Genomic DNA, 12,141 nt, shown 5'->3' with positions numbered 1-12,141 from the left:
ATGCAATACATGAAGAAGTCACTACAGTCGGGATAAAGTTGGACTAAATTGGAGAAGTCCTAAAAAGATTTGTCTAACCAGATGGTCCGCTGCTTTGGGTGTTTTAACTCATCGTAGTATATTTGTCAAATACGAGAGAGACCTAAAGACCTCACCGGAAGAGCCGGTGTTTGAGAAGAGTGCTTACCGGAGCAATTCTTCTAGAGAAGGTGTTGTGCTGAAGAATATGTCTTATCGAATAGTCTGATGATCAGTGGGAGTTGCACCAGAGTATTTCTAAAGGAAAGAAGAAAATGCTCAACCCACCGGATGTTCCGGTGTTGAGAATGATAAATGCACCCGAGCATTATTACCATAGAAGGATGCAGTCACTGAAGATCGAATGATCAATCCATCGGACAGTTCGGTGAGAATGGAATGAACACCGGATAATATACCGAACAATGAACAGTGAAAAAGAAGCAAAATGAAGTTTGACCCAATGGATAGTCCGATGATGAAGGCTGTGTAACACCGGAGCATTAATTTCAGAGAGGATTGCATTGGCTCGGTTGGCTGAAGACAACTCACCGGATAGTCCGATGATGAAGTGATGTGAATCGGATGAACACACCAGAGCAATTTACACAGAGAAGAAGGAAAGGCTCAGACGGCTCAGGATAACTCACCGGATAGTCCGATGATGGAGATGAAGTATACACCGGAGTGTCCGGTGTTCACAGAGACTTGAGTGGGGTTCCAATGACTATTTTGTGAGAGTGTACTCACCAGATGATCCGGTGTTAGTACTACTGTTCTCACTGGATCATCCGGTATTAACAGCTTTTCAGAGCCGTTGGGTTAATGGCTAGTACGTGGGTTTGAGGCTATAAATGCCCCTCCACTTAGTCATTTGAAGTGATGGCGTGCTGAAAGAGTGCAGAGAAGTTTATGTACACTTGAGAAGACATCTAAGCCAACAAAGTGCTTAAAGTGATCATTCAAAGCAATTAAGCACACCATTAGAGAGTGATCAGTGTTTATAGGCCTAGAGAGAGTGTTGTTAGGTGATTGCTGCCTAGAGAGTGGATCAAATAGTGATCCAACCTTGTACCAAGTGGTACGCCAGCACCCTGGAGTCTTGGTGACTCGTCGACAAGCTTGTTAACCCTCCGACTTGTGTGGAGCGACGACAAAGCGATTGTGCGGGGACGCGAAGACTCTTGCCTTGGTGGCTTAAGCTCCGAAGTGATCACGGCAGTAAGGAATCGGAAGAGAGGCTAGTGATGAGACCTTATTTTGGTGGTTTGGTGGCTCATCCGGATGGAGGCCTTGTTTTTATGACTTGGTAGCTCAACAGCCGTAACCAGGTGCTGATCGGGAGCATATCCTTTGTGGGGCTCTAACATGGATTATGGGTGACATTCATACCATCGATACAACGGGAAAAAAATTCTTATGTTGAATTTGCTCTCTCTATTTTATTTACGTTTCCGCATTTACATTCTTGCAATTTACCTTCTTAGATAGGTTGCAAGTGGTTTGATCGGTAGAGTAGACTCACTAGATAAACTTAGAGCATATTTAGATAGAAATTGATATAGGTTTATCTTGTGTTGTTTTTAAGCCGAAATAGTTCTAAGTGTCCTAATTCACCCTCTCTTAGGACGTCACCGATCCCTTCACTATTAATCCTAGATAGAAATATGTTTAGTTGCTCGCATCCACTGTTCTAGCCTGGCTCGGTGGATACAAATATACAGTCTCATACTGGTTTGGAAGTGAAGCTCTATTTTCACTCCACAATTTGGCCCAATGAATGTATGCTTTGCATCCACCCATGCAAGCGGACCCACTTGTCAATATCACAAAATCATTTTATGCGAATAACCAATTAAAATATCAACTTTTACATCGACTCATATGGTCTCAGATTCAATCAATCAAACAAAAATTTAACTTAGACTGTTCAGATATATACAACTAACCAAATATTTTTTTTTTCAATAAATATGGCTCCGCTCAGCCTAATTATATGATGCATCTCTACATGAGCCAATTGATTTTTACCATTGCTAAGAAATGATTTCACTTATCACTCCAGCCCATAGTCATTGATTTAGATGTTCCCACATTTCATTAACACAAATGGTATCATAATTAAAATATTAATATTTTCAGTGAGAAATTATTAATTTGTCTCTAAAAAACCTGATTTGGGCACCAAGCCCACAATCATTAACTCAAATAATCCTATATTTCATTAACATAAATAATATCATAATTAAAGTGTCCACCTTTTCAATTTGTCCGTACGGAATCTTGGCCTGAGCTCTCGTAGCCGCTGACCAGGTGGGCCACCACACTGGTGGACCCACAAGTCAGTAGAGGTTTGACTACTACATCTCATCCCTCCTCCCATCACTCCCGGCCTCGACTCAATCTCATCGTTCTCTCCTTTCTCTTTAGCTCATCCTTCTCAATTCGTTCTGCGGGTCCAGTGGCACCGGCGACCAAAGATCGACCGGCAGCGACGGGATCTTGCAGCGAGCGGCGGCGGTCAGGAATTCGAAAGTACATGAATTTCTCCATTTGCTCCGAAACTCTTTTCCCCCATTTGCTCCGAAAGTACATGAATTTCTCTTTTAGGTGCGGTTGTTTCGTTGTTGAGCAAAACAGAGGGAATGCCAATCATTCGGAATTTCGATGGAAAAATACTCCATTCCAAACGGCCTCAAAAAATTTCACCCAGTTGTTGGCGAAAGCTTCCCTTTTTACGGTTTCGCAATGCCCAGTGGCTGTTGTCTTTGGATTTCTTTTCAAGGTTGGATTCTGTGATGTGCGTTAGCGTTGTCTCAGTCGATCTTGCGGTTCATGGAGGAGCCAATCGGTTGAGTTTGTTTCTTAATTTAAGAATTGGAAGTGTTGGGGATATGAAGCATATGTTATGGTTTACCTAGTCGTAATATACCAATTTCTTGTTTTTGTAGTACTAAAATTTGTCTGAATCTCACCAAACAACCGATCATGAGCTATATTTATCAAAAAGAAACTTATATTGTTTAGCAGTACCCGCGGAACCGCCGGGTGGTGAGCTCACACCTACTCGGCTTTTAAGGAAAAACGGCTATGGTGTTAGCATCGCCCATCGTTTTGTTTGTAGGATGTATTTTAAAATTAATTACTGAGGATGCTTTTGCTTTTTTAATTTTTGCATCAGATTAAGCAATTCGTCATGTTATTCATACCGAAAACTATGAACGGTGGTTGGCCGAGGTGTCCTAGTTTATATGGTTGCTTGCGGTTAGGCTTGTTCTGTTCCTTTGCAGGTACACCTGGGTTTTGCAGTTGTGTTTTGTGATTGCTGAAGTATTGTCCAATGATTGGTTTTCCTATATGAAGGGACTGAATTTTGCTAATTATAGAGGTGGGAGACAATATCCTATGTGGAAGTAATGGGACTTCGCTAATTTTGTTAAGTTCTTGTTTCAGCTATCTTTACCATGTTACATCTGCATTAGTTCTTCGTAGTTTCTAGTATGCATATCTCTTATGTTAATGTGGTATTTGGGTGGTTGCATTCTTTGTTGTTTGGTTTATTGTGGTGATTCACCTTTCTATGTTGTTCAAATCCCTTTTGGGGTTTATTGCATGAGCTATCTTTTGGTTTAATTGTTGATGATAGCTCTTGTCATGTTGATGTTTGCTGGAACTTTGTTGTCAGAACTTACCGAGGAACTTCAATTGAATTTTCGTTGATGCAGGAGTTCGTGGATATACTGGTGTAACTTGTCAAGTTCTTGACCTGACCTGATTAATTTCTGGTATGTCATTGTTCTGTTATATCTACTTTTTGTTAATGACTATATATTTCTTTCCTTACAATATATATTTTTTAATCTGCAGCTTGCAAGGATGGGAGTTTACCTCAGTACTCCAAAAACCGAGAAGCTATCTGAAAACGGGGAAAATGAGAGACTTAAATTTGGTCTTTCATCTATGCAAGGATGGCGAGCAACCATGGAAGATGCCGTGAGTTTTTGTAATCCTAGGCTATTATCATCTTTTGGCATTTTGTTTGCATGATGGATGTAGTTTCATCCTCGAAAATAATGTCTGGTATCACAGAGGCTGGTAGGACAAACATTTTAGAATATCACCTTTTAGAGTGAGAATGAGTGACTTTTTATGGGCTATAGTTAATGTGGGCATGTGTTCAGTTTCACCCCTGGAAAGAGAGCATCAAAGCACCAATTCCAATGTCCTCAGTTGTTAGTTGAAGTATGCTTTCTGGAAACTGTGGATCCATCATTGTCATGAACTGGAGGCATAGCCTCTCTTTTATCAATAGTGGATTGATATTCCTTTGATTTCATTTAGTGCTTTAACAGTTATTTTAATTAGTTCAGTGTCACACTACATGCATAGTTGGTAATTTTTCAAAGCTATGGTCTTAGCATTTTCATAGATCATTCCATTTCTGAAATTGTTCCTTGATACAATGTTTAACTTTCTGTGCAACCCTGCAGCACTCAGCATTGCTAGATCTTGATAGTGAGACGGCATTCTTTGGTGTTTTTGATGGTCATGGAGGTAAGCATACTCGCAAAGATCAGTCTTTTCATGTTCCCCATTGTACTAGACTACTCACGAGGGATGCGGCCATGCCAGGTATTTGTAGTGACCAGTAGTATCTCTTTAACATTGCACAACCTCATATGGGTTGCTTTATTCAGGAAGAGTGGTTGCCAAATTCTGTGCGAAATATCTGCACAGTCAAGTTCTCAAAAGTGAAGCCTATTCAACTGGGGACTTAGGCACTGCTGTCCACAGATCTTTCTTCAGGTACATGGCAAACCAGATTCCACATGAAATGATGTAAAGCTTCAACATTTATTAACATTACTGTTAGCATGAATATGATAATATCTGATTTGTGGTTGTAATATTTCAGAATGGATGAAATGATGCGAGGACAGAGAGGTTGGCGAGAACTATCTGCACTTGGGGATAAGATAAACAAGTTTAGTGGTATGATAGAAGGGTTGATTTGGTCTCCAAGGGGTGGTGATAATCAACAAGATGATTGGGCTTTTGAGGAGGTATTTCTGCAACTGGCCACAACCATTTTCACTTTTCTAAAATAGATGTACAGCTATTTTCACTTCTCATTAAAATATAGATTTTATACGTTTCAGATTCTTAAATATTTGTAAGCTGTGTCAATTGTGAATTGCAATAACAGCTGAACTTTATGTTGGAAAATGAAACCTGTGTAAAGAAAGTACTGCCAGACAGACATGAAGGCTGTGTTGTCAATAATGATGTACTATGCGTTATTTATGAAGTACGAAATTCAGTTTTCTGATGTTCTGAAGTCCATGTGTTGCATATGTTCTTCACGATTGTTTGAGTTATGGTATAAAATTCATGGAATGTCTCACCTAGATAATATTTTATCAGGGACCTCACTCTGATTTTGCTGGGCCGACATGTGGGAGTACAGCATGTGTAGCACTAATAAGAAATAACCAACTTGTTGTGGCAAATGCTGGTGATTCCCGGTGTGTTATTTCAAGGGGTGGGCAGGTATGCTATTCTTGCTCTTCCATTAGTTCATAAAGAAGATATCGTTGAAAGCCTGGGTATATTTTTTGTGTCATGTCTATGATAGGCATACAATCTATCAAGGGACCACAAACCGGAGCTTGCAGCTGAGAGAGAAAGAATACTAAAAGCAGGGGGTTTCATCCATATGGGACGAGTAAATGGAAGTTTAAACTTGACAAGAGCAATTGGTGAGCATTTTCTTGCTTCTTTGTTAATATAGTGCACCTTGTATCGTGCCTTAAGTACGTGAGTACCTCTTTGTAGGAGATATGGAATTTAAACAGAACAAATTCTTGCCTTCTGAGAAGCAAATTGTGACAGCAAATCCCGACATTAACGTTGTAAGCTCTCTAAATCTGGTTCCACCTTTGAAATTCTACAGAGAGACATTATCCACTATGGACCTGTTAAGCCACTATATTTCCTTTTCCTCGGAAGTTCATGCGATCTTGTTCTTTGTCAGGTGGAGCTTTGTGGTGATGACGACTTTCTTGTTGTAGCATGTGATGGCATTTGGTAAGGCTATTTCACTGCACTTGCTGTAGTTATGCTTACTGTTTCACGTGCAGCTAAAGTATGCTGGAGTTCCTAGAACATGAATGCTTGGCTTCAATTATCAAGTGCCTCGCACAGAGTTAACAACTTTGTTTAATGAACAGGGACTGCATGTCAAGCCAACAGTTGGTGGATTTCATCCATGAGCATATAAACACGGTGAGTGCCAAGTTATTTTCCAAATTGGCCGCTGTACAAATTTTTTGGCAAGATTATAGTGCCAGGGAGTGACAAACAATGCCTGGGGCAAACAATTGCAGGAGAGCAGCCTATCTGCAGTGTGCGAAAGAGTGCTTGACAGATGCCTGGCTCCATCAACAATCGGTGAAGGATGTGATAACATGACCATGATCTTGGTGCAATTCAGAAAGGCGGTCGATCGGAACAAAAAGGTCGAAGTGGCGGAGCAATCTGCCAGCAGCACAGATGCGTCCGAGATCCGGTGAGTAAATCTTCATGCCATGTTTGCCCCCTTTCGCCTCCAATCTTTCTTGTATCTTTGTCACACAATGATCCGAATGCACTTTGGGACCAGTGTTGCCGAGGAGAACGGTTCTTGACGCTCGCAAGGATGCATACGTTTGCTTTCTGAAGCTGGGAAAGCGAAGACATGTCACTGTACGTATGTCAACTGTCTGACATGCTGTGCACATCCTGCCTGAGAACCTCAGATAATGGCATTGGCTGCTGCAATGGTGGATCCCCCCATCACACCTGTGTGCCATCCTTCATTCGTTGTCGTGCGAAATTCGAGCATTCCGGTTGCGGTTTCGGTCAAGGCCGCCCCTCCAAAGTGCACTGAAGCCGGTGTATTCTGTGGTGTAGAAACATTCGTGGTGCTGTAAACAAGTATGGTTCCATGCCTCACTAGGTTGTGCCTTCTTTCTGATTACATGGTATGATGCGTCAAGTTTGAATCGGGTTTGTGTGCTGTTTGTTGGATTGGAACTTCACGGTCAGGATGCCCCGGTCATGGCCGTGACCTTATCGCGTTTCGGTGACGGTCAGTTTCAACTGTGAAGTGAGTGTGCTCTTGTGTTGAGAATTCAGTTGCTGCTTTGGCCGTTTTCTCTGTATGCGCGTGATTGTTGTTGGTACTGGTGTATGAAGCTGGAGGCGATGGGAAAAGGATCACATGCAGTTGTTACTCAAATTGCAGCTTCAGCAGCTGGAGTAAGCACGGTCAGATCAAGTTTTGATGGCTGAGATGCATGATTGTACCAGCAAATTTACTGGTTAGCATCTACCGTGACATCTAACCGCTGCCGTTCGATCTGCAGATGGACGGCTGAGACTTGCTGCAGTCGTTATTGTGCAGTGCCAGTGTAAACTGCAGGGGATCTCTGTCCGATCACTCTCCGAGACCACTGGTTCTGATTGTGTGGCCATGGCCGTAGAGAGAGAACGCACGCATTGTACTACCACTTGATAATTGAAGCCAAGCATTCATAACGTAAGGCATATTTTATTTTAAAAAATATTTTTTGATCATTAGTTTATTTTATAATACGTTATTAATAGTTATAAAATCAACATCATATTAAAAGTATTTTGAAATACAAATCTATTGAAATAAATTTTATACACTAAACATGTATATTATTTAATTAATTATCAGTTAAAATTTATTAAGTTTAACTTTTTGAAACAAAATACGTCGTATATTTTTAAACGGAGAGAGTATAATGCAATCAATTCAGGGACGCTAATACGAATTTCGCAAGACTGTAAACCAAACGCTGAGATCAGTAAGGATATCAGAAGAAGCTCTGTGGTATCAAGCGCGCACAAAGCACGCTACGATCGAGACAGTGAGGCGAGAGCACGACGAGCACACGTCTGCACAATACGAGTCCTAGCCTCCTAGTTAAGTTAGACATGTAGTAATATACTTGGCTTGATTGCCCTCCCGGCCGGCGGGGAGCTGCACTAAGCCATGGCCGCGTCCTTAATTAGTTGTCGCCGTCGTCATCACGGGCCGGCGGCCGCGACGGCGTCCTGGTCGAGGGGATACACACGACTGGCCTTCTCTCGGGTACGCCTAGTCGCCGCGTAGAGGTCTGTGACGAAGGCGGCGGCCAAGGCGACGCCCTGAGGAGGGTGGCCACGAAGAAGGCGGCCAAGGCGATACCGACGAGGGCGGCGAGGAAGAATAACAGGGAGCCCAAGACAACGAGGACGAACGGTAGCGAGTGGCCGGCCGTGGCGTGGACGTCGGAGGAGCTCGCGGCCGGGGCGTCGGTGGGGATTTCGCAAGACTGTAAATCAAAATTAATTTTCATGTGATATTCTCTTTTTAATTTAATTTGATATTCTCTTTTTAATTCAATTTAAATTCAAACAAATTCAAGTAGTGCATCTTGAATTTTTTTGAATTCAAATAGAATTAAAAAATATATCACTTGAAATGATAAAAATGCAAATAAATGGAGCATTATAAAATAACTTATTTTTTCACAAAATAACCTAAGTTTGAAAATATTTTTATAAATTAGTACATCATATGATAAGAATATTAATAAATTTTCCCTGATTTTTGGAAATTTATTCAAGCATTGAAAATTTCTATAAGTTATAAAAGTAGTTGCTTTGGAGAATTTTAATTAAATATTGGTTTAGGATTTTTGATCAAAACTAATTAAAATGGGTTGCTGGTGAGCTCTAGTTTGCTCATAAAAATATTTAGAATTTTTAAACCACTCATATACTCCCGAATAAAATGAAGATTTAAATGAAAAATATAAAAACACACAAATGTACATACACCAGACATAGCTAGGTGAACATTGCACGTGAAAAGTACTCACTCGATCAGTGAACCTAATGACGTAAGATCTCATCCGTTTAGCATGTGAGATCTTGTAGATCCCGTATGTCTATCGATTTTTTTATTACTTGATAGATAGGACTCACAATGTATCGCTCGTTTATCAGGTGATAACTTAATGTTGTCTGATGGACGGATAACGGTATACTATTTCTGCAATTTTCTAATAGACATGTATTCTTGCAAATATTAAAGAATATATATATATAAATAAAAAGAATTCGTGTTGCTAGCGGCTCTGCACTTGTAGTGTTTCATTCCCCCACCGTAAGTTGCCTTGGCCCAGAGCCAGCCCGATAGCTCCGGTCCTCGAAGCCCAGTGGCCCCTCGGCCCAGCTATCCATGTACATGACAGTAACCGACGAGGAACGCCTCCTACTTTTTTGCTGCGTCTGCTCGGCAGAGAGAGAGAGAGAGAGGACGACTAGATCGACAACGTGTCGACGAGAGCGGCAAAAGCCACACGAATCGATCGGACGCGCATGAGGTGATGCCAACAGCTTGATTGCTCCGCAATCCTACGCATCGATGCAATCGATTCTTGCCTCCTTTTCAACCACTCCACTGTTGCAGTAGCTACATATAGCATATAGTGTCATCGATGCATGTACGGTGGTTAACAATGCAAACAGATTATATATGCATGCATGCAAGGAGGCATCGCTCTAACTTATATCATATACATCACGTACTAATTAATTACGTGATGAAGCGAGGCGCCACGGATTAGCTAGGGACATTTGCGGTACCGCGTGAGGCGCCGATGAATATCCTGCTCGACCAGTGGGATTAACAGCTACCTCGGTGTCAAATAGCAGCATCGAATAGATCAGTGGGATGCGGCCATGCAGTATCGGTTGCTCGGATCAGACCGAGGATGGTGGCGGCCGGCGCGGAAGGCGCGTAGGAGTAGCAGCATCGGCAGGGAGCAGGCTCCACAGCTGCACGCACCAACGCACCAACGCACCTACCTCCGTACCTGACGGCACGATCTTTCATTTGGATAGATTTTTTTCAGTTTTTTTAAAAGCCCGAAGTTATTTAAATGGTTGGTTTCTGATTTTCATTTATGTTGGTTTTGGACTGACGGAAGAAACGGTTATAACTGAAATAAAGTAAAATTGTAAAACAGATTTTAATCGGCTTTTCTGTTTTTTAGTTGTGCTATGAAACTAAAAATTTATTATAAAAAGTAATAACTAAAATTCAAGAGCTCCGAAGTTAGAGCCCTATCCAAACTAGCCTCATATATCATTCGCCGTACGTCCACACCACACTTTCGAGGTTCGACTCCGAACGATCGATCATCGCCGTTCCACGGCAGTAAGTAGAGAGAACGTACGTTAGGTGAATGGTTCGGAGTTGATCTAGTTGCATGTTGTACTACAACAAGCGAGCTAATGTCACGCTTATATTAAAATCTTATTACCTGACAAGCATTTTGCAATATAAGCCAAACACTGATCATTAAGGGCACATTATATTCATCAATCACTACTCACTAGCAAGCACATTTAGACATCAAGTGCGCACTACGCACATGCATTAGGAGACGAGACAGTTAATTACGAGAGTAAGATCGATTACACGGCACAATGAACACTAGCAGTTGCACAACACTGATTAAGCAGCAACGCACGCAGGCATGTACACTTCATTAGTTTGCGCTCCCGGCCGGCCTGGAACTAGCTAGCAGAGAGAGAGAGAGCTACACCGTGGCCGTGTCCAGCCGCCGTCCTTAGCTGTCAACGCCGTCACTCACGGACCTCGACGACGTCCTGGACAAGGACGTACGACGTCGTAGCGGCCCTCTTGGGGACCTTGACTGTCGGCGCTGGACACTTCCTTGTCGCCGTAGAGCCAGATATAGGAGCCGGCGCAGGTGCCGACGATGGCGAAGCCGAGGAGGAAAGAGGTGACGTTGATGACGACGCGGGCGCGTAGCGGGAGGCCGGCCGCGTCGTCGGAGCCCGGGGCGGGGGTGGGGCTGGCGGAGTGGAGGCGGGCATGGCCGAGGCGGCGGGCGCCGGAGAAGACGTCGTCGACGGCCGTGCGTGGGATGACGCCGGCGGGTCCGGGGTCCGCGGCCGAGACGGTGCGGCCCGGCGGTGCGGCGTGGACGACGGGGGAGGCGGCGAGGGTGCCCAGGAGCACGAGGCCGTGGCGGGGGGCCATGGCGGCCGGATTCGGTGGAGGAGGCCGGCGGTTCTGGTTCTTTCAGAGGACTGAAGGGCTGAGGGCTCAGTTTCGACAGTCTGCTTCTGCTCTGCGTCCGCCTCTGCTCTTTACTCCTGTGCCTGCTCTGTGACGACGTGATTGGTGAGAGTGAGACGACACGAGATTGGCAAAAGGCCATTCGACGCCGAGGGTTATGTCAGGTTTTAGTTACCGTTTTGCAAACGAATTTACAGTAATTTGGTGAAATTTGATAAAAATTTGTTAAAATTTTATTTTTTTAATTTTAAATTTATATTTAGTCGGTAACTGTTCGATTTATAAAAACGGCGTGAACCGAATCGTCTAATAACTGTAATAAACGAGCGGTTACCGACTATATTTGTAACCGTGGTTATATCTGACCTGAGCAATGCAACCCTACGCATCATGCATGCAGTGAACTGTAGTACTTTGGGCTCCATATTTTTCCTTTTTGTGAGCACTACTGCTGCTACTACTTGCTTTGCTAACAATCTCTTAAGAGCACCACAAGTGTTATTTCATCCACGAGCATGTATATAAGCACGGCGCATGAGTGTCAAGTTATTTTTCCAAATTGACCGCTGCACTAAACTAACTCTGAGAAAGATTATAGCGCCAGGCAGTGACAAACATTAATTTGACAGCAAGTACTCATCGCTCCAATTAATAAGCTAATCAAACACTGATCATTGAATCGTGATGATCGATCAAACACAAGGAGAGAGTACTAATTATTACCTAATTATCTATATATTGAGGACGCCTTCAACAATCAATATCAGCTAGCTTTAAGGATATTATATCATATTTTTTTTTATATGGAGAGTTAATGAGGAGAGAGAAACCTGTCTACTAATGTGTAGTCAATCTATAACGTATATAGTCTTTTAATATCCTATTATATATGGATTCACATTAAATTAGTTAAAAAAATATAGCTAGTTCATTAAATATTGTATATTGTGTTATTT

General features: G+C 42.5%; 1 protein-coding gene across 5 annotated transcripts; it reads left to right on the top strand.

The window, feature by feature from the left end:
* The first annotated feature begins 2,397 nt into the window (after positions 1-2,397).
* On the top strand, positions 2,398-7,220 carry LOC133922546 (probable protein phosphatase 2C 11). 5 transcript variants are annotated; one of them, XM_062367918.1, is made up of 13 exons: positions 2,398-2,553; positions 3,744-3,803; positions 3,886-4,011; positions 4,509-4,572; positions 4,716-4,824; positions 4,934-5,081; positions 5,443-5,568; positions 5,654-5,777; positions 5,854-5,930; positions 6,053-6,105; positions 6,249-6,303; positions 6,405-6,586; positions 6,680-7,220. In XM_062367918.1, exons 3-13 carry the CDS (start codon positions 3,895-3,897, stop codon positions 6,702-6,704), a joined length of 1,080 nt encoding a protein of 359 aa, XP_062223902.1. In that variant the 5' UTR covers positions 2,398-2,553; positions 3,744-3,803; positions 3,886-3,894; the 3' UTR covers positions 6,705-7,220. The 5 variants fall into 5 exon arrangements, with proteins under 5 accessions (XP_062223902.1, XP_062223897.1, XP_062223898.1 ...); XM_062367913.1 differs by having other exon boundaries at positions 6,363-6,586; XM_062367914.1 differs by having other exon boundaries at positions 2,405-2,553; positions 3,704-3,803; positions 6,363-6,586.
* The last annotated feature ends 4,921 nt before the right edge of the window (positions 7,221-12,141 follow it).

The sequence above is a fragment of the Phragmites australis genome, chromosome 6 (genome assembly GCF_958298935.1).
Source record: "Phragmites australis chromosome 6, lpPhrAust1.1, whole genome shotgun sequence".
Lineage (NCBI taxonomy): Eukaryota > Viridiplantae > Streptophyta > Magnoliopsida > Poales > Poaceae > Phragmites > Phragmites australis.
The sequence above is the reverse complement of the archived record's forward strand: the minus strand, read 5'-3'. Positions and strand labels throughout refer to the sequence as shown.